Genomic DNA, 22,126 nt, shown 5'->3' with positions numbered 1-22,126 from the left:
CCAGCCTGGGTGACAGAGTGAGACTCTGTTTCAAAAAAAAAAACAAAAAAAAAACACCAAGGTGCCTTATTAGCCAGTAGGTAGTGCTTCAGTCTCATAAAAATCACCAAGGAAAGAGTAAACAAAAAACTAACTAGAATAATAAAACAATTTTTTAAATTCCAATTCTGCTCCAATCTTTTAATTTCCAAAATTCCTTGGTCATATTTGAGTACATCCCATGTTTTCAAGCAATGTCCTGAGTAGGTAATGGGAATTGGTATCTCTCAGACTGTAAAATTAAAATAAGGGTTCACAGTGGCTCACGCCTGTAATCCCAGCACTTTGGGAGTCCGAGGCAGGTGGATCACGAAGTCAGGAGTTCGAGACCAGGCTGGCCATTTCTACTGAAAATACAAAAATTAGCTGGGCGTGGTGGTGCGCACCTGTAGTCCCAGCTACTCGATAGGCTGAGGCGGGAGTATTGCTTGAACCCAGGAGGCGGAGGTTGCAGTCAGCCGAGATTGCACCACTGCACTCCAGCTTAGGTGACAGAGTGACACTCTGTCTCAAAAAAAAAAAAAGAAAAAAGTGTTTAATTGAAGCATTAATCATTAATGCAGGTCAAATATTTCAGTGAGCAAGTTTCAGTAGTTTATAACAATTAAAAGAAACCTGTTAAATTTTTCTGGACAATGCTAGTATCTGAATTTTATAAAAATAAGTAAATTTATTATTGATGGCAACTAAATGATATCTACAGTTTTTATCATTCAATAGATTCTATCCATTCACTATACTTTTCTGGGTTGTCCTACAGCAAGTACATGTTTTTAGTGGTGTCTATCTTTCGTGCAGTTCCTGTAAGTTTGCTATTAAAATACATTAAGGCTGAGCATGGTGGCTCACACCTGTAATACCAGCACTTTTAGGGGCTAAGGAAGGAGAATCACTTGAGGCCAGGAGTTTGACACCAGCCTGGACAATATAGCGAGGCCTCGTCTCTACAAAAACAATTTAAAAATTAGACAGGTGTGGTGGCACGTGCCTTGTAGCCCCAGCTACTTGGAAAGCTGAGGTGGGAAGATCTTTTGAGCCCATAAGTACAATGCTGCAGTGAGTTATGATCACGCCACTGCACTCCAACCTGGGTGACAGAGCAAGACCCCATTTAAACTATATTTTAAAAGAGTTCCTAATTCACAGGTCTCCAGTGATATAGTTGGAGTACAAAGAGAGGCTCATGGCAATTCCTGGGGAAGGATGGTCAGTTACCCAGACAATACCTATAGGATAGCATTTCCTCAGAGAATCATCACAGTCTCAGGACTCGGAGAAAATCCAGTCCAGAGGAGTATCTTTCCCTTAGCCAAACTCATAGGGGGTAATTATGACAAGCCAACAAAGCAGAAAACCGAATACCATTTTTAAAATGGACTCTGAGCAATGTAACTATTGTGGTCTGGATAGTTATGTTTTCTGATCAGCCCTACATGTAAACCAATATGGAAAGATATGTTTATCATATGGTTGCTTGATGAATCTGGAAGTCAAACAAGGTGAATTAGTCATACGGTTTGTGTCCTCAAGCAACTAACCCCAACAAAGGCCAATGGACCAGAGATTCATATTTTTGTGCCAAGGCACCCTGTCCCTGGGATAATGCTGGAGATGGATTACCAAATATTGTCATTCTAGGTTGTTCTTTTATAGATGTCAAGCAGCCAACTCCCACCTATTAACATATTTCTTTCTTTGAGATACGGTCTTGCTTTCTTACCCAGGGTGGAGTGCAGTGGCATGATCATAGCTCATTGCAGCTTTGATCTCCTGGCATGGAGCCCTCCCATCTCAGCCTCCCAGGTAACTAGGACTATAGACATGTGTCACCATGCCTGGCTAATTGCTTTTTATTTTTTGTAGGGACGATGTCTCACCATGTTGCCCAGGCTCATCCTGAACTCCTGGCTTCAAGTTATCTTCCAGCCTCGGCCTCCCAAAGTGCTGGCATTACAGATATGAGACACTGCACCCAGCCTTGAGTTATTTTTAAAGACTGTCGATTTATCCCATATATTTTATTTTTTCAGAATTTCAGTTTTATAAGATAAATTCCTTTTGATAAGTATCTTGTTGTTGGCTCAACATACTACCTACATAAATTTTTCACATACTTTGCAGATTGTTTCTTTCTGTTTCAATGATCTTTCTTATTATAGGGTCCAATTACCATCTAGTTAATAATATATAGTGGTTAAGAGCTCCAATGATAGAATTGTGTTTTTGTGAAAGTCATTTAAGTTTTTTAAGCTTCAGTTTTCTTATCTGAAAAGTAAGTTTTCTTTTCTACCTCAAAATATTGTTTTGAAGATACAGTGAGGTACTATAAGTGCATGTAAATGACTTAACACAGCAACTAGCATATAGTAATTTTCCTACTAGATCCATTATTAGTTCTGAGACTAATCTTTAAAAAAAATTACATTTGGCCAGGTGCCTGGTAGCTCACGCCTGTAATCCCAGCACTTTGGGAGGCCAAGGCGGGCAGAACACCTGAGGTCAGGAGTTCGAGACCAGCCTGGCCAACATAGTGAAACCCTGTTTCTACTAAAAATACAAAAGTTAGCCAGGTGTGGTGGCACAAACCTGTAGTCCCAGCTATTTGGGAGGCTGAGGCAGGAGGATGGCTTGAACTCAGGAGGCAGAGGTTGCAGTGAGCCAAGATCGTGCCACTGCACTCCAGCCTGGGCAGCAGAGTGAGACTCCACCTCAGGGGAAAAGAAAAAAATTACGTTTGAGTTTTCCCCAAATATTTGATAGCAATCTATCTACAAATCATCACTGAGCTAATATTTTAGTAGTAGAGGCAATCAACAACTAATTAAATAATGTTTAATAGCAAGTTTAGAGTTAGGGTTATGAACTGGCCTAAAGAAAATCAAAGCAGAGTAAGGGGATAAAGAGTAATGGAAACAGTAATTTAGATAGGGTGATCAAGGAAGCCCTCCTTCAGGAGATCACATTGGTACAGAGGCCTGGATGAAATGAGGGAAGGAAGTATGTGACTCTCCCATTCATTATGTGAATGTGTGCTGGATGTGGTGCTTGCTAACTGCATCCTTTTGGTTCTTAGTCACACTTCTTTATATGGGTATTGAACTATTTATATTTCTATGACTTAGTACACCAACCAGATTTTACAGTCAGGAAAGGAAGTGCCTGTACTTCCTGTGTCCTTTGAATATCCTCCACTGGTTACATAGTTCCCATTACTAACTTAGTGCTTATTGGATGGTTTCTGGTCAGTTTTGTAAATGAACTTGGAATTACAAGTCCTTTGAAGAGCAATAAAGAATAATAGAGAATAAATAGAGAAATAAAACATACAATTTCAGCTCTGTATATTTAAGATTGGCAAAAACAAAACAAAACAACCGCATACATGCATATATAAAAACCTAATCGTTAAATCTTTGACATGGTAGAATCTTAAATAGGCAAAGACACATTAATGGTCATAAAACACATGCAACAAAGTATATACAAAAATGGAGATTTTCCTGAAACTCTGTGCTTGAAAAAAATAAAGAAACATTGTTAAAAACTATTTTAAAATGGAAATAAACTAAACCATAAAGAATAGAGCATCCATAAGTATTGTAAAAGTGTGAGTCTTGATTGACAAGAGGGAGTTTTTTGGTCAACAGAAAACTTAATAAAAATGGAAACTGTTGTTTAAAAAAAGTTTTAAGAACATCACTAGCTTTCAGTCCTATAGGTATTTTCTTGCTAATCTCATTGATTTTCTGCTGTTACATAACAGCTTCATGAAAATAGGACATCTGGCTAGGAATGGTGGCTCCTGCCTGCAATCCCAGCACTTTGGGAGGCCCAGGTAGGGGGACCGCTTGAGCCCAGGAGTTTGTGACCAGCCTGGGGAACATAGCTAGATCCCCTGTCTCTGCAAAAAATAGAAAAATTAGCTAGGCATGGTGGCCCATGCCTAGCTACTTGGGAAGCTAAGGTGGGAGGATCCCTTGAATCCAGAAGGTCAAGGCTGCAGTCCAGCCTGGGTAACAGAGCAACACCAAGAAAGAAAGGAAGGAAGGAAGGAAGGAAGGAAGGAAGGGAGGGAGGGAGGGAGGGAAAGAAAGGAAGGAAGGAAGAAGGGAAGGGAAGGGAAGGGAAGGGAAGGGAAGGGAAAGAAGAGAAAGAAAGAAAGGAAAGAGAGAGAGAGAGAGAGGGAGGGAGAGAGGGGAGGGGAGGGGAGGGGAGGGAAAAGGAAGGGAAGGAGAAAATAGGACATCTATGCTGTCTTTTTCTCTTCAAAGAAGGTAACCTGACACCACTTTTAACCAGCAGAAAATAACAATGCGATCAACAAAATTATTTTGAATAGTCTAAGTAACAGTAGATAGTCTCTGTAAGTAGAAATCCACTTATTTGTTTATTATTATATTTCTTTTGGAGATGGAGTCTCGCTGTGTCACCCAGGCTGGAGTGCAGTGGCAGGATCTCAGCTCACTGCAACCTCTGTCTCCCAGGTTCAAGTGATTCTCCTGCCTCAGCCTCCTGAGTAGCTGAGATTACAGGCATGTGCCACCATGCCTGACTGATTTTTGTATTTTCAGTAGAGACAGAGTTTCACCATGTTGGTCAGGCTGGTCTCAAACTCCTCATCTCAGGTAATCCTCCTGCCTCGGCCTCCCAAAGTGCTGGGATTACAGGCGTGAGCCACTGCACCTGGCCTGTTAATTCTATCTACTTTAAAACCTAGTAGAGCTAAGCCCACTAGACAAAAGCTTTTATTAATCACTTCTGATATTCAGGTAAACCAAAACATATGAACAGGCAATGACTTTGAGTTCTTATACAGCCTCAATTATGTGTTAGTCAACTCAAGTATCCATTATGTACTCAATAATAGGTATGACACAGCTCTGGACCTCAGTAACACTATAAGCAGACAGGCACAGGCAGCCTGCATACACTCCTTTTCCAGGTGTCAACATTATTTAAAAGCATAGGAAATAGTAATGAGACAGTATCTTCTTCACTAGAACCTTGGGAATCTGCTAGATTTCTTCATCTCTATTTGTTGTATTAGTAGCCGAACTGTGCAAAAACAAGGTCTTGAGAAATGATAGCACAGTATCTTAGAGGGAAAGGAAATGTAGGATGCCAGCGTGGGGACAAATTTCTGATTACCAGTGATGTTGTGAGCATAACAATAATTTCATGAATATTAAATCCTCTATTGACGGCAGCTGCAGTTGTAAAGGAAAAAAAAAAGGTCCTGATCATTTAAAACCACACTGGTGTACATCATAATCAAAGTTAACATAAGAAAAAAATTTAAACTTTGCTAAAAAAAAAAAAAACAGAAAAAAGGAGAAGCAGCTGATCTTTAGGAAGGCATGCGGTTACTTATTATGAATCATTTCTAGAGTCCAGTGCATTTTCAAGCCGGTTACAGTCATTACAAAGCACACCCTTGTGAGGTAAGTGTATCATCACCTTTGTTTCATAAATAAAAAAGCTGAGGCGCCGAACCACTAAGTCACTCGCCTAAGGAGAGTGAGTCAACGTCAAGAGGCATAGTTGACCCGGCCTAACGACTCCAGACCATCAGTCCAGGGCTTAGTCAGCGGGGCCGGAGTGGCTTCCCTGGCTGGCACCTGGACTTAGGCTATTTCTGTGCACGTTAAAGCAGAATATTGGAACGGTTGCACAGAACTTCCAAGTAATTTTTACTGCCACCTACGATTTAGCCCTGAGGTCTTAATCTCAGGATTTGGGACAGTAAAAGCTGTCGTCCCCTCCCCCTCATCCAGCCAGTGGCAAGCGGGTACTGCGGGCGGTTCCGTCCGTCCCCTTTCGCAGAAATGGCAACGAACGACCACCAGCATTAGCGGAGTCGGGGACGTGGAAGGGTTGATTGCCTAAACGACTCTGCATCGCCGCCACTTTTTGAAACTAAGAGAAAATGGTGGGAGGTCAAAAGAAAACTAAATAAACACACAGGCAACTTTTCCTGGGACCTCAACTAAGCAAATGAAGCCTTATTGCGTGTGCTGAGCCTGCAGTTCCCAACCTTCCGGGGAAGGTGGGAGGACAGGGCGACAAAGGGCACAGTAGGCATGCCTGGCAGTAAGTGTGACCGCAGCTATCCAGGAGGAAGAGCAGAGGACTGAAACCACCCTCCAGCAAGCGAGCGTCCGCCGCGTTGAGAACCGCGCACCCTACCCATCAGCCACGTGACCAGTCCTTTTTAAAAAAAAATTTGCCTTAAAAAAAAAAAAAAAGTAGGAGAGAGACTCCACTTCCCAGAAGCCTCTCGTTACCCACGCAGCCGCAGTCTTGCGCAGGCGCCGCCAGGGCCAAACGGACACGTCCGTCACGTGGTCAGTAGCTGGCCAATCCGGTTTGAATCTCATTTTTTTCCTCTTACCCCCCCTTCTGGAGCGGTTGTGCGATCAGATCGATCTAAGATGGCGACTGTCGAACCGGTGAGTATTGCCTTGGCCCCCACCCCCACGGGTTCCCCGCGCTCCGTCCCCCTTCTAACTGGGGGACTCCGCGGGACTGCGTTCCCGGCGCGCACTCTACCCCTTGCCGCCCCCTCCCCCTCATGTTGGACCTGACCTCCCGCGGACAAGTGGGGACGTCCCGGAGGCTGGCCGAGGCGGCGTGTAGCGCACACTTTCTGGTGGGGGCCCGAGAACTGGGGGAGCGGTGTGGGGGAGGGGCGGCATGGCGCCTCCTGCGGAGCCGCGAGGTGTCTACAGGGTGGAGGGTAGCTGGGGTTCTGGGCTAGTTGTGTGGGGATGGTGTCTTAGTGATGGGAAGGCGCGGGGCCGGCTCCCAGCGAGCACTGGGATCCGCAGGCAGGGTGGGCGGCGAGCTGGCCTGGAGTGAGATGGAGGAGGGAGCCCTGGGGCAGCCTTTCTCTCCCTCCAGAGCCCCAGCCCCGGGGCTCGGGTGCGGGGCGCGCGCACGTCTTCCTTAGACCAGTGGACTGTGGAGCTGGTGGGCGAGTGTTGCCGGAGGGTGGGTTAGGCGGGAGTGGTACCACGGCACGCGCGGAGGAGCTTCGACCTCGCTTAGAGGAGTTGAGAGGGGCGAGCGCCTGTTAATCCAGCGCGCCGGAGTGTTGCCGGTGTTTGCGCCAGGGGAGGCGAGAAAGGTTGGGGTGAGAAAGAACACTCGAGTGTCACGGTGAAGCTCTCCAAGTAGAATGAGGGATGGTGGTGGTGAGAAGGGGTATCACATTGTCCTCGCCCCTCCATGCTTGGGACTGGGCTGTCATGGAGGAGAGAAGGGGGAGGAGCGAGGCCTACAGATCGCTGTAGCCGGTCGGCTTGCCGGCCGGACCTGCTGCATTTCACACGCGCCGGACTTCCATTCATTCATCCTTTCCGCGCAGTGCGCACGCCTTAGAGAATGCGAATGGGGCTAGATCCCTCTGTTCTTCCGAGTCTTTATCGCCTGGAAGATTTCTGAGACGCAGTTTATTGAAAATAGAAACTTTTACATTTACTTTTCCATTTGATTTTTTTTTTTTTTCTCTATGCTACAGGCTTTCCTTTCAATTTAGGCACCATTTTAAACTTAACTGAAGCAAGCTGGTCCCAGGGTAGGTTTGTAGTTAATCTTTAAGCAGAGGGTATATTTTTCATAATTTGAGTTTGCCAGGACTGGCTCACTGAAACTTCTGGGCTCTGTTGCCTTTTTAGAAATGACACAACTAAGTGAAGATATCTTGGGTGCATAATGGAGTTTATTAGCAATCAGAAAACCTTTCACACTCTGGAACCAGCTCTAGACCTTGGTTGCCAGATACTTTTGTGTATCTTTTCATGGTAGCTTGTGGTTTCGCTAATGGTTTACCAGTTTGCTTTGACTTTTAAAGATTTTTTTTTTTTTTTGAGATGGAGTCTTGCTCTGTCGCCCAGGCTGGAGTGCAGTGGCGTGATCCTCGACTCACTGCAACCTCCGCCTCCCAAGTTCAAGCGATTCTCCTGCTTCAGCTTCCTGAGTAGCTGGGATTACAGGCGCGCGCCACCTGGCCCGGATAATTTTTGTATTTTTAGTAGAGACGGGGTTCCACCATGTTGGCCAGGCTGGTCTCAAACTCCTGACCTCAAGTGATCCTCCCACCTCGGCCTCCCAAAGTGCTGGGATTACAGGCGTGAGCCACCGCGCCCAGCACTTTTAAAGACTTTAGTGAAACAATTTCAAAAACTCGTACAGACTACACAAAGGCGTATTTTTCATTGCATTGGTGTAAACTAACTATCCTTACCTTTTTGTCAGAATTCAAGGCAGCGTTTCTGCTTGCTTGCTTGCTTGCTTGTTTTTTTATTGGCACCAGTGTTCATTTATGTTTCTGGGAATTAGATTGAAAACCTCTTAAGTTGTTGCTACAGATAACTGACTTTAGAACATTAATGTTACATAACACTAATGAAGGATAGGTATGTAAAATATACATTTTAAACCCCTTTTACAGGTTCTGATGTCCACTTTTGTCTAGATCTGTCCCTACCCCACTATACTAGTGTCAGTAAAAAGCATTACATCTGATAATAGGGGCAAGGCTACAAGACTGTAAACTATAAAATAATAAGGAATTCTGTGAAGTTTCTGTCACATTTAGGTCCCTTGAGTTTTGCAGAGTTTATGCAGTTTTATTTCAGGAGCACAGAACAGAACTGCAAAGTGATGAAGGACTATACTTTGAGTTAGTAAATATTAATAGCTCCTGATATATACAGGGTGTTGTACCAAGTGTTCTTTAGGATACAAAGTTATACAAGATGTGACTCTATACCTTGTTGAATGTAAACCCATAAGGAACTTAATTCCTAGGGATGTGGTCAGTGATACAGTATTTGTTCTGATGCAGACTTTGGGAGATTTGGATGTTACCTTTAAATTTGGGGAGTAGGGGAACCTAAAAACAAAGTGTGCGAAGGTGGAAACCAAAGTATTTTGAGAATATATAAAATAGTATCGAAGTGTTTATTTTTATTGAGAAAGGAATTTTTTTTTTTTTTTGAGACTGAGTTTTGCTCTTGTTGCCCAGGCTGGAGTGTAATGGCACGATCTTGGCTCACCACAGCCTCCGCCTCCTGGGTTCAAGCAATTCTCCTGCCTCAGCCTCCCGAGTAGCTGGGATTACAGGCATGTGCCACCACGCCTGGCTAATTTTGTACTTTTAGTAGAGACGGGGTTTCTCCATGTTGGTAAGGCTGGTCTTCAACTCCCGACCTTGGGTAATCCGCCTCTCTTGGCCTCCCAAAATGCTGGGATTACAGGCGTGAGCTACTGCGCCCGGCCTGAAAAATTTTAGTACTTTCAATAAACCCTTGTCCACAGGTTAGTTATGTAGAATTATTTTCAACAGTCTTAAATAGTTGGATTTTGTGTGTGGAGGGTGGAGGGTGTAGGGTCTTGCTCTGTTGCTGGGGCTGGAGTGCAGTGGTGTGATCATAGCGTACTGCAGCCTCACACTCCTGGGCTCAAGAGATGCTCCCATTTCAGCCTCTCTTGTAGCAGGCACTACAGGCGCGGGCCACTACGCCTGGATAATTTTTAAACTTTTTGTAGAGATGGAATCTCGCGATGGTTACCCAGGCTGGTCTCAAACTCCTGGACTCAAGTGATCCTCCCACCATGCCCTCTCAATGTGTTCGGTTACAGGCGTGAGCCACCAAGCCTGGCCTGGATTTTTTTTTTTTGAAGCGACTGATTAGGATTGGATTGTGCTTGAGATACCCCTCCTGAAGGCTGTGAAAGTCATGTTTTTTCTTACTTCAGCTAGCTTGTGAGCTTCCATAATGCTTTTCTGCTGTGCATAATCATAAACACTTAAAAAGAGCCAATGGGATTTTCCTGCTTATCCCATCATTCATAGGTATCTGGATGATTTTTTTCTATGGACATTGCATAAAATATAATTTTCAGTTTGATATTATTGTGTGGTTTTCTCTTTGTATGAGTTCAGTTACATGAAGATGTGACCCACAAATATTAAATTTGTTGAGAAGCTTGAAAGGGAAAATTAAAGGAAACATTTTACCTCTTAACGGATAATTTGGCAAAAATTTGAACATTAGGACAAACAATACTCTGCTGTTACTCTGTTGACATTTGAATTGTGGCTGGGTCAAAATTAGATTTAATATTAGTCTGTGAAAATGGCAAGGCCATCTTACCTCCAGTGGGTGGTGTTTCTTTGTAGCTTTGTCTTCATTCTACATCCTTCATTATTAGAATTTAAAAAGTTTTTTTGACTTGTTCCTTTTGAGGTAAGAGATTAATTTTGGTTTCTTTAGCTTAATTGAGGGTATGTAATTTTACTTGTTTTTACATTGTAGCTCTTGAATTTTTTAAAACCACACTAATTTCGTTAAGTGAATCAACTTGGACAATCAGCTGATCTAATGCTTCCTTTTTTATACTTTGGAAACATGCTCTATACTACATAGTTTATTATTAAGAGTAAATAGGGCTTAAATACATGTTAACAAATGTATGTTGTGCTATATAATTCATATTAATGAACTATTGAATGCCAACCAGACTGTGCGAATTAGTGGGCGTTTTGCTTAATGAAAGAAACTGCTATATCAAAGTTCCTCGATAATCCATGTAAATTTGGTGCTGGTGTTCATATTCCAAATTTCTTCAATTAAAAGAAAAAATACTGGCTGGGTACAGTGGCTCACGCCTGTAATCTCAGCATTTTGGGAGGCCAAGGCAGGTGGGGATCACTTGAGGTCAGCTGTTCAAGACCAGCCTGGCCAACGTGGTGAAACCCTGTCTCTACTAAAAATACAAAAATTAGCCAGGCATGGTGGCAGGCACCTGTAATCCCAGCTACTGGGGAGGCCCAGGCAGGAGAATCACTTGAACCTGGAGGTGGAGGTTGCAGTGAGCCGAGATGGTGCCGCTGTACTCCAGCCTGGGCGACAGAGCAAGTCTCCATCAAAAAGAAAAACAAACAAACAAATGAACAAATTTCATACTTCATTTTATAATCTGAGTTAATAAGCGTGAATATTAGAGAAATTCAATGTAGACACACAGTTTACACACAGAAGTGGCAGAAGGGATAATATGCAAAATGAATTATGTAAGTTTAATTTGGACAGAAAACTGTAGCGAAAAAACATTTAAGTAAAATATTGTTTAATTTACATAAAGTTAAGAATATGGGCCGGGTGTGGTGGCTCACACCTGTAATCCCAGCACTGTGGGAGGCCGAGGCAAAATCACCAGGTCAGTAGTTCGAGACCAACCTGATCAACATGGTGAAACCCCATCTGTACTAAAAATACAAAACTTAGATGGGCGTGGTGATGCCTGCCTGTAATCCCAGCTACTCAGGATGCTGAGGCAGAAGTGCTTGAACTCGGGAGGCAGAGGTTGTAGTGAGCTGAGATTGCACCACTGCACTCCAACCTGAGTGACAGAGTAAGACTGTCTCAAAAAAAAAAAAAAAAAGTTTCCTTAATCTATTAGTACTGTTGAGTTGCACCATCTTAGTCATAGAGACTTTTTGGAGGAGTGGAAATGAGCATGGGTTGTAGTCTTATTTTAATATCTGAGTGATCTTGAAGACTGAAATTTCTAAGCTGAAAGTTGGAATAAGATATCTTACAGTTATTTCGATATTTTTGTTGTTGTTGTTTTTGAGATGGAGTTTCGCTCTTCTTGCCCAGGCTGGAGTGCAATGGCACAATCTCGGCTCACTACAACCTCCACCTCCTGGGTTCAAGCGAGGAGGTGCCTCCCTAGAAGCTGGGATTACAGGCATGCACCACCATGCCCGGCCATTTTGTATTTTTAGTAGAGACAGGTTTTCTCCATGTTGGTCAGGCTGGTCTTGAACTCCCTACCTCAGGTGATCAGACTTCCACGGCCTCCCAGAGTGTTGGGATTACAGGCGTGAGCCACCACGCTCGGTCGATTTCAATTTTTTTTTTTTTTCTTGAGATGGAGTCTTGCTCTGTCACCTAGGCTGGAGTGCAGTGGCGCAATTTCGGCTCACTGCAAGCTCTGCCTGCCGGGTTCACGCCATTCTCCTGCCTCAGCCTCCCGAGTAGCTGGGACTGCAGGCGCCTGCCATTACGCATGGCTTATTTTTTTGTGTTTTTAGTAGAGATGGGGTTTCACCATGTTAGCCAGGATGGTCCCGATCTCCTGATCTCGTGATCCGTCCGTCTCGGCCTCCCAAAGTGCTGGGATTACAGGCTTGAGCCACCGCGACCGGCCCGATTTCGATTTTTAAATGCATTATTCAAAGGTGACAGTTTGTCAGCTGTAAGGGACTAAAGTTGACATTCCACGAATGTTTTACATTCATGTATATTCATGGATTTACATACTATTTTCCCTCTTTTCTAGGAAATTCACATTGCTGCTTTTAAATTATTAATCCTTAGCTATTAGCAAGAAATACAAAGTCTGTAACTCACAATCCTCAGATGTTCTTCCGACTCCTATCCCTACCATAAAAATCACTAGTGTTCTTTCAAAAGTCCCTAATCGTGTCTCCAGAAAAAGAAAGGGGCTGGGCTTGGTGGCTCATACATGTAATCTGAGGCTTTGAGAGATGAAGGCAGGAGGATCACTTGAGTCCAGAGACCAGCCTGGCCAACATGGCAAGACCCTATCTCTCCAAAAAATTAAAAAATTAGCTGGATGTGGTGGTGCGCCCCTGTGTCCTAGCCACTCAGGAGGCTGAAATGGGAGGATCCCTTGAGCCTGGGAGGTCAAAGCTGCAGTGAGCTGTGATCACACCACTGCACTCCAGCCTGGCTGACAGAAAGAGACCCTATCTCACCAAAAAGAAAAAGAAAAGGATTCTTGTGTATGTGTGTGTGTATGTCTAAAATACAAATAGTCATTTCTGGGCACTTCTGGAACCTGAGAATGTGGTCAAAAATATAAGTGTTGTTGTTTTGTTTTTTTTTTTCCTTTCCCCAGTTGGAATTTTTGATATATTATTCCATAGAAACAATAGGAAAATGGGCCAGGCATGGTGGCTCATGCTTGTAATCCCAGCACTTTGGGAGGCCAAGGTGGGCAGATCACCTGAGGTCGGGAGTTCGAGACCAGCCTGACCAGCGTGGAGAAACCCTGTCTCTACTTTAAAAAATTACAAAATTAGCCGGGTATGGTGGCACATGCCTGTAATCCCAGCTTCTCGGGAGGCTGAGGCAGAAGAATCGCTTGAACCTGGGAGGTGGAGGTTGCCGTGAGCCAAGATCTGCTATTGCACTCCAGCCTGGGCAAGAAGAGCGAAACTCCGTCTCATTAAAAAAAAAAAAAAAGAAACAATAGGAAAATGAAGTTTAGTCATACTATATTCAGTGAGTTTCTGTGGAATCATTAAAAATCTAGCCAGCATTGGATTTATAGGGATATGGAATTAAGGGTATGGATTTATAGTTGTAAACAACTAACTACAAACAAATTCTCATAAACATACCTTGTTTGTAACAGATATTTTTAATGCAGAAAGATCGTTATTTGTAATTGCTACACATAGCACTTATTCTATGTTAAGTACCACACTAAATGCTTTACCATATATTAACTCATTTAATTCTTAACAGTACAGATGAAGTCATTATGTGACTAACTTGCTCCAAGTGGTGGGGTGGAGTTTAAACTAAAGCAGCGGAAGTGCAGAGTGTATGTTCTTAACCATTGCACTGTCTTTCCAGTAGGCATGTAATGTGCTTTGCTTGGGTGACTTCAGAAGGGGAGATGAGTTTTGATAAGCTTACTATGTGTTTTGCTACAGCTATAAAATAAAATGTGTGGACATTTATTTTTAGGCCCCGTTATATTACAATGTGAGATAACAAAAACATATAATCTTGAGGACTAAACGAAGCAATTACACCAATCGTATTTTAGTAACTGATTGAAAACTTTGTGGATAAATTTCTAAAGAAAGCTGATGGACACTTACTTTCTCCCCCTTTCTAATTTGATTTCTGGTATTTGCTAGTTTGTATGATTTCCCAGTTAACATATTTTGCTAGTGAAAAAAGTTTTAGTACTTTTTTTTTTTTTTGAGATGGAGTCTCGCACTGTTGCTCAGGCTGGAGTGCAGTGGCGCGATCTCGGCTCACTGCAAGCTCCACCCCCTCCGCCCCCGGACTTCACGCCATTCTCCTGCCTCAGCCTCCCGAGTAGCTGGGACTATAGGCGCCCACCACCACGCCCGGCTAATTTTTTTTGTATTTTTAGTAGACAAGGGGTTTCACCAGGATGGTCTCGATCTCCTGACCTCGTGATCCACCCGTCTCGGCCTCCCAAAGTGCTGGGATTACAGGCGTGAGCCACCGTGCCCCGCCGTTTTAGTACATTTTTTAAAGTTTGTGAATTTTGGATTTATTCTAGACTCAACTACCTTAGTACTTTTAGTAATTTTGGTGGTAGGTCTGGCAAAGGGTAAAACAGTTGTTTTGAAAAAGTTTAAGCTAAAATGTGCACATACATGTTTCTTTGTGTGTTTTAAGCTTGTTACTACAAAATGTTATACAGAAATTAGTTGTAATATTTTTTTCTGTGCTCTGCTCATTACTGTCATTGTAATCTCTACTGAAAATACAAAAATTAGCCGAGCGTGGTCGCGGGTGCCTGTAGTCCCAGTGACTCGGGAGGCTGAGGCAAGAGAATTGTTTGAATCTGGGAGGTGGAGGTTGCAGTGGGCTGAGATGATGCCATTGCACTCCATTACTGTCATTGTAATGAGCAGAGCACAGAAGAAAAGATTACAACTAATTTTGATATATATGTCAACATATATATATTAGTATTGCCACGAAACTTCGTATGGGGCAGTAGCCTATGTTGGCACAAAATCTAGTCAGAAGTATTAACTAAGGCAAGAAAGTTTGATATTTTAATTGATATATGAAATATACATTTTTTTCTTACAGTTCTTTTTCTAATGAATAAATGAATACTTTATAGGTGAGGAATTCATATTTCAAGTGATTTTTAACTTTCTGCCACGGTCACATAGTTCCTTAAGTGTTACAATATAAAGTTTTGGTTGCTGCAAAAGCAATAGCACTTGAATATAAAATTAAAAAAGAAATTTTAGCAAGCAAGTTCGTTTTATAGAACTCATATTTAACATAAGTGAGAGAGAACTCAAACCTGAGCCTCAAGCTTTATTACTGTCTTCTGTAAAAAGAGGAACAAATTCAACCAAAACTAAAATCGATCTTTACCTTCAGTAAAACTTGTGTTTGGGTTGATACGGATGCATAGGTACGCAGATAAGTGTAAAATTCTAACTCTGAGAGAATATACCAGATGGTTTATAGATGGTGGGATTAGGAATGTTAGATTTTTTTCATTTGAACTGGTACACTTTGATACCACGTTGTGGATTGTAAAATCTCTTTTGGATGTTGGTTTGTAGATCATGATATTTAGCTTTTCTTTTTTGTTTTTTTTCCTTGACTTAGTTACACTCTCATGGTCCAAAATAGCAATTTGGTAAAGCCTATAGCCCCTATCTTAGAATGTTTTAAACTGTAGGCCAGGCACAGTGGTTCGTGCTTGTAATCCCAACACTTTGGGAGGCTGAGGCGGGCGGATCACCTGACATCAGTAGTTCGAGACCAGCCTGGCCAAAATGGTGAAATCTCATCTCTACTAAAAATACAAAAATTGACCAAGCGTGTTTGTGGGTGCCTGTAGTCCCAGCTACTCGGGAGGCTGAGGCAAGAGAGTTGCTTGAACCTGGGAGGTGGAGGTTGCAGTGAGCCGAGATGGTGCCATTGCACTCCAGCCTGGGCAACAAGAGTGAAACTCCGTCTCAAAAAAAAAAAAAAAAAAAAAAGAGAATGTTTTAGCATGTATTACATAAAATATATAGGTTTACAAAGGAAACCAATTATACTGAAGTACAACAAGGATTGAATTAGCATGAATCATATTAAGGACATTATCTGGCACAGGCTAAGTTCTGTTTAATGTGAAAAACCTATCTCCTGTCTGTCTTCCCCAGCCACCTCATTTCCCTTTTCAAATTGCCCAGTTGCAGTTTTTTGAGGATTCTACTAGAAAAAGGCTGTCCAGGAGAATTTTCTGACGTAATGGAAAGGGTCTTTTTTACTGTCCAGTACAGTAGCCACTGCATGGTAATTGAGCATTTGGATATTGTGGCTTGTGCAACCAAGGAAATACGTTTTAAACTTTATTTAATATTAATAATTAACCACATGTAGGTAATAGCCACCAAATTGTGCAGTGCGGTCTCAGAATCTAGAAATTCTGGCCAGGCATGGTGGCTCACGCCTGTAATCCCAGCACTTTGGGAGGCTGTGGTGGGTGGATCACTTGAGGTCAGGAGTTTGAGACCAGCCTGGCCAACATGGTGAAACCCCATCTCTACTAAAAATACAAAAATTTGCTGGGTGTGGTGGCACGTGCCTGTATTCCCAGCTCCTTGGGAGACTGAGACAGGAGAATCACTTGAACCTGGGAGGCGGAGGTTGCAGTGAATCAAGTTTGCGCCACTGCATTCCAGCCTGGGTGATAGAGTAAGACTCCATCTCAAAAAAAAAGAAAGAAATCTAGAAATTCTGGTGTGTGCAAACGTGTGTATGCATATTGTATTTAGTTCAACTTTATAAGGTGTAACTGTGTATGTCCAATTTTGTTAGATACATTATTCTGTCCTAGAAAAGCTTCTTATTGCTTTGTATTTTAATCTTTCAAAGACAGTTATTTACTCTTGTATAGAATTAGAATTATTCTGTGGGTTAATTTTTTGTTGTTGTTGTTTTTGTTTTTGTTTTGAGATGGAGTCTCACTCTGTTGTCAGGCTGGAGTACAGTGGCATGATCTCGGCTCACTGCAACCTCCACCTCCCATGTTCAGATGACTCCTGCCTCAGCCTCCCGAGTAGCTGGGACTACAGGCGTGTGCCACCACTGCCAACTAATTTTTGTATTTTTAGTAGAGACAGCATTTCACCATGTTGGCCAGGATGGTCTTGATCTCTTGACCTCATGATCTGCCTGCCTCAGCCTCCCAAAGTGCTGGGATTACAGGCAAGAGCCACCACACCCGACCTTTTTGCTAGTTTTTTAAATGTGTGTGTAAATAGGCAGTACTTTACATTGTTCAAAACTCAAGTCTTATGCAAAAGTACAGTCTCCTCAATTTGATCTCTGTCCGGGCAGATGACCTAGAGACAACCAGCATTGTCAATTGTTTAACTTTATTTAATAGAGATTTGTGCATATACAGCAAATACGTATATTTGTAAAAAGTAAATAGTAGCCAGCTATGTGCACTTTTCTGGCACATTGTGTTTTTTCACTTAATATGTCTTGTAGAGCATTACATATCAACACATAAAGTTTTCACTTCTTTTTTCTGATGGTATATATTATACTATATGGTTTTAACATAATTATTTCTATATTAATATTTAGGTCATTTCCAACCATTTACTATTTCAAACATTACTGGGATGAATGAACTTTTCCCTGTATCATTCCATATATGAGATAGTATATCTATGAAGTAGATGTTTCGACAACAAATTGAAAAATTTTAAACTCTGTTGGTCAGATAAAACACTTTTGCAACTATAGTTGGTTTCCGAGCTACAATTTTTTTTAGCGCTCCTCCTTTTTTCAAAATAATGAAATGTTTATATGTAAAAATGAAGTATAAAATAGGTATGTAATTTTTCTTGTATCTTTAATTTTTTTTTTTTTTTTTTCCAAAACGAATCTTTGCTCTTGCCCGGACTGGAGTACAATGATGCGATCTCAGCTCACTGCAACCTCCGCCTTCTGGGTTCAAGCAATTCTCCTGCCTCAGCCTCCCGAGGAGCTGGATTACAGGCGCCCGCCACCACGTCCAGCTAACTTTTTGTGTTTTTAGTAGAGACAGGGTTTCATCATGTTGGCCAGGCTGGTCTCGAACTCCTGATCTCAGGTAATCCACCCGCTTTGGCCTCCCAAAGTGCTGGGATTACAGGTATGAGCCACCACGCCTGGCAAAAAAAATTTTTTTTGAGCCAGGGTCTCACTGTTGCCCAGACTGGAGTGCAGTGGCGTGTTCTCTGCTCACTGCAACCTCCACCTCCCAGGTTGAAGCGAGCCTCCTGCTTCAACCTCCCGAGTAGCTAGGAATAGAGGTGTGCGCCTCCACGCCCAGCTAATTTTTGCATTTTTAGTAATGATGGAGTTTCATCATGTTGACCAGGCTGGTCTCAAAACTCCTGGGCTCAAGCAATCCTACTGCCTTGGCCTCCCAAAGTGCTGTGATTACAGGTGTGAGCCATCACACCTGGCCAGGTTTTAGAGTAGTAAATTGAAGACCTGTGTACCATGACCTAGGACATCATAGCAGCATTTCAGCTTTTTTTAATACTCCGTGATCACATTATTGTATCTTTGGCCCCTCCTCCATCTTCTTTTCCGATTTTTGAGTCAAACATTCCCTTGCTTTTTGTTTTTTCTACAGTAATCTCCCACATATGTATCTTTCACCTATGTGTTTAGTTTTGAATAAACTAAAAAGCTAGATGTCTAAGGGAAAGACAGTATTGCCACTGTTGATGAAGGCTCATAAAAAATGATAATCTGAACACAGTTTCTGGTTTATAGTTTGGCTTAAGCTTCCTAGAATTTCTACTAGAGCCCTTTTTGGGGAAACCAATGGTCATGATCATGAACATGTCCTGGGAAGCATAGGATTTATAGTTGTTATCTGGTGAGGCTGTTTTGTGGGCCAGGCAAAGAATCTTCAGTAAGAGAGTGGTCTTTGGGAATATGCTGCTCTGTATCTTGTTTTAAGATTGAATTAAAGCTGAACTCTTCTGGTGTAAAGTTATCTAATATGGTTAGCAGGACATAAAGGAGAGAAGTGGAACTTCATGAACACGTGGTCAAGCAGAGATAATAGTCTGGGCTGGACACTTGAGCATTTGGGTTTTGTGTGTGTGTGTGTGTGTTTAGAAAAGGTAGAATAATAGGCATTTTAATCATAACAGCCATTAAATCACATTGCTCCAATCACATTCACCTGAATCACACTGCTCCAGTCTGGACTGTTGCCCTTTGTATATGGTAAAGATTTGTCTTCCCTGGATCTCCTTTTACCATGTTCCTGATTCTTTCATTTGACTTTTGTTTTCCACCCTTCCATTTGCTGTGCCCTTTATCTTCTGTTATTTGGTTTCTTGTCTCACTTGGGTGAGCCACCTCTTCAGTTTTTTGAGAAAAAGTACGTAGTAAAAAAATTTTTGAGACCTTGAATATTAAGTGTCATACCTGTAGTTTGGCTGGACATAGAATTCTTCAGGATTCTGAAGTCATGTTTCATGGACTTCTGTTGTAGCTGCTGATGAGTCTGAAATTATTCTGGTAGCTAAAAATTACTTTTTAGTGTGATCTGTTCATCTCTCACCCTCACTCCCTAGAATTTGTAGACTCTTTCTTGTCCCTATTTCACAATGATATGCCTTAGATAAGTTTGTTTTCGTCATTGTACTGTGTACTTATTGGGCGTTTTTTTTTGTTTTTTTTGTTTTTTTTTGTTTTGGAGATGGAATCTCGCTCAGTCGCCCAGGCTGGAGTGCAGTGGCGTGATGATCTCAGCTTACTGCAAGCTCCGCCTCTGGGTTCATGCCATTCTCCTGCCTCAGCCTCCCAAGTAGCTGGGACTACAGGCATCCGCCACCATGCCCGGCTAATTTTTTGCATTTTTAGTAGAGACGGGGTTTCACTGTGTTAACCAGGATGGTCTTGATCTCCTGACCTCGTGATCCGCCTGCCTTGGCCTCCCAAAGTGCTGGGATTACAGGCGTGAGCCACTGCGCCTGGCCTTATTGGGCGTTTTAAAATGGCAACTCATGTCTATCACTTCTCATAGGTTTATTAGTGATTCTCCTCTCTTTTCTCTTTGAAACAGTTGCTCAGATATTAGATCTCTTGGATTAGTTATCTGGGAAATTTCATTTATTTTTCAACCTTCATTTTAAATTTCCATTCATTTTGAAATTCCAGGTATTTATTTTCTCCCTCCCGTCCTCCTTCCTTTTTTTTTTGTCCTCTGAATGTTCATTTTTATAGCCTCCTATAATTGTTATATACATGCAAAATCTTAACTTACTCCTTTGAGTATGTAGACATGTTTTTTTGAGACAGAGCCTCACTCTGTTGCCCAGGCTGGAGTGCAGTGGCACCATCTTGGCTCACTGTAACCTCTGCCTCCTAGGTTCAAGTGATTATCCCACCTCAGCCTATCTGGGATTACAGGCGCCAACCACCATACCCAGCTAATTTTTATGTTTTTAGTAGAGACGAGTTTTCACTGTGTTGGCCAGGCTGGTCTCAAACTCCTGACCTCAGGGGATCCGCCCGCCTTGGCCTCCCAAAGTGCTGGGATTACAGGCATGAGCAGAAGCAAAGTTTTAAAAAGGAAGAGCAAAGGCGAATGGGGAACTTACCATATCATGAAGAAAAACATTGTTAAAGGTAATGGCTGGGCGCAGTGACTCTGTAATACTAGCACTTTGGGAGGCTGAGGCAGGTGGATCAGCTGAGGTCAGGAGTTCGAGATCAGCCTGGCCAACATGGCGAAAACCCATCTCTACTAAAAATACAAAAAATTAGCTGGATGTGGTGGTAGGTGCCTGTAATCCCAGCTACTTGGGAGGCTGAGGGAATCCCAGCTACTTGGGAGGAGAATTACTTGAACCCAGAAAGTAGAGGTTGCAGTGAGCCAAGATTGCGCCATTGCACTTCAGCCTGGGTGACAGGGCAAGATGCTGTCTAAAAAAAGAAAAAAAGAAATTTACAAAAATACGATATTGACATAAGAAGGGATGGACAGATTATTGGAATACACTGAGCCGTCCAGGAGTAGTTTCAGATGTTTATTTGGGCTTTAATATAACTTTGTTATAATACATTTGGAATATTTAGTTAGATCAGTGTGAAAAAAATAATCTGTAATCTCAACAACTAAGTGTTCTCTGAAAGTGAACTTTTTTTTTTCATTTTTAAACCATATCCCTCTTCGTACCTTTTTGTTTTTCCCTTTAAATACTTAATTTTCAGCTGGGTGCAGTAGCTCATGCCTGAAACCTCAGTACTTTGGGAGGCTAAGGTGGGTGAATTGCTTAAGCCCAGGAGTTCAAGACCAACTTAGGCAACATGGTGAAACTCTGTCTCTACTAAAAATATTAATACAAAAAACTAGCCAGGTGTGGTGGCATGCACCTGTAGTCCCAGCTACTCAGGAGGCTGAGGCGGGAGGATTGATTGAGCCCTGGCGGTCGAGACTGCAGTGAGCTGTGATTGTGCCACAGCACTGCAGCCTGGGTGTCAGAGCGAGACCCTGTCTCAAAAACTAACTACTTAATTTTCTTAGAGCAGTTTTAGGTTCAGAGCAAAATTGAGCAGAAATTACAGTTCCTGTAACTTACTTCTTGCCCCTGTGCAGGAACAGCTTTCCCACTGTCAATATCCTGCAACAGAATGGCACATTTGTGATGAACCTAAATTGACATTATTGTCACCCAAAGTTCATACTTTACATTAGGGTTCACTCTTGATGTTGTACATTCTGTGGGTTTTGTCAAATGTATAATGACATGTATCTACGATTATAATACCGTACAGAATAATTTTACTGCCCTAAAAATCCTCTCTGTTCTGCTTGTTTATACCCTCGCCACCAACCACTGATCTTTTTCTCTTTTCCAGAATGTCACAGAGTTACAATCATACAGTATGTAGCCTTTTCAGCTTAGCTTCTTTCACTTAGTAATATGCGTTTAAGTTCCTTCTATGTCTTTCTATGGCTTGATAACTCATTTTATTTTAGCACTCAGTAATGTTTCATTTTCTGGATGTACTACAGTTTATTTAGGACTTCTAAATATAGGTCAAAAGCACAAAAATAGTGCTTTTTTTTCCTTTTTCTTTCTTTTTTTTTTTTGAGACAGAGTCTTACTCTGTTGCCAGGCTGGAGTGTAGTGGCGTGGTCTCGGCTCACTGCAACCTCCGCCTCCCGGGTTCAAGCCATTCTCCTGCCTCAGCCTCCCGAGTAGCTGGGACTACAGGCACCCGCCACCATG

The 22,126-nt window shown here is 42.4% G+C and overlaps 1 protein-coding gene across 2 annotated transcripts in view; it reads left to right on the top strand.

Annotated features, from left to right (window-relative positions):
- Window positions 1–4,953: 4,953 nt before the first annotated feature.
- Window positions 4,954–22,126, top strand: part of EIF4E (eukaryotic translation initiation factor 4E) — a 54,411-nt gene continuing 37,238 nt past the window's right edge. Inside the window, exon 1 of one of the 2 annotated variants that reach the window (XM_011933025.1) lies at window positions 4,954–6,488. In XM_011933025.1, coding sequence (XP_011788415.1) covers window positions 6,471–6,488 — 18 coding nt within the window. In that variant the 5' untranslated portion in view covers window positions 4,954–6,470. The other variant, XM_011933024.1, reaches the window with a different exon arrangement.

This window comes from Colobus angolensis, unplaced genomic scaffold, assembly GCF_000951035.1.
Source record: "Colobus angolensis palliatus isolate OR3802 unplaced genomic scaffold, Cang.pa_1.0 Scaffold123, whole genome shotgun sequence".
Lineage (NCBI taxonomy): Eukaryota > Metazoa > Chordata > Mammalia > Primates > Cercopithecidae > Colobus > Colobus angolensis.
Note: the sequence above shows the minus strand (reverse complement) of the source record. Positions and strands in the feature narration are given on the sequence as shown.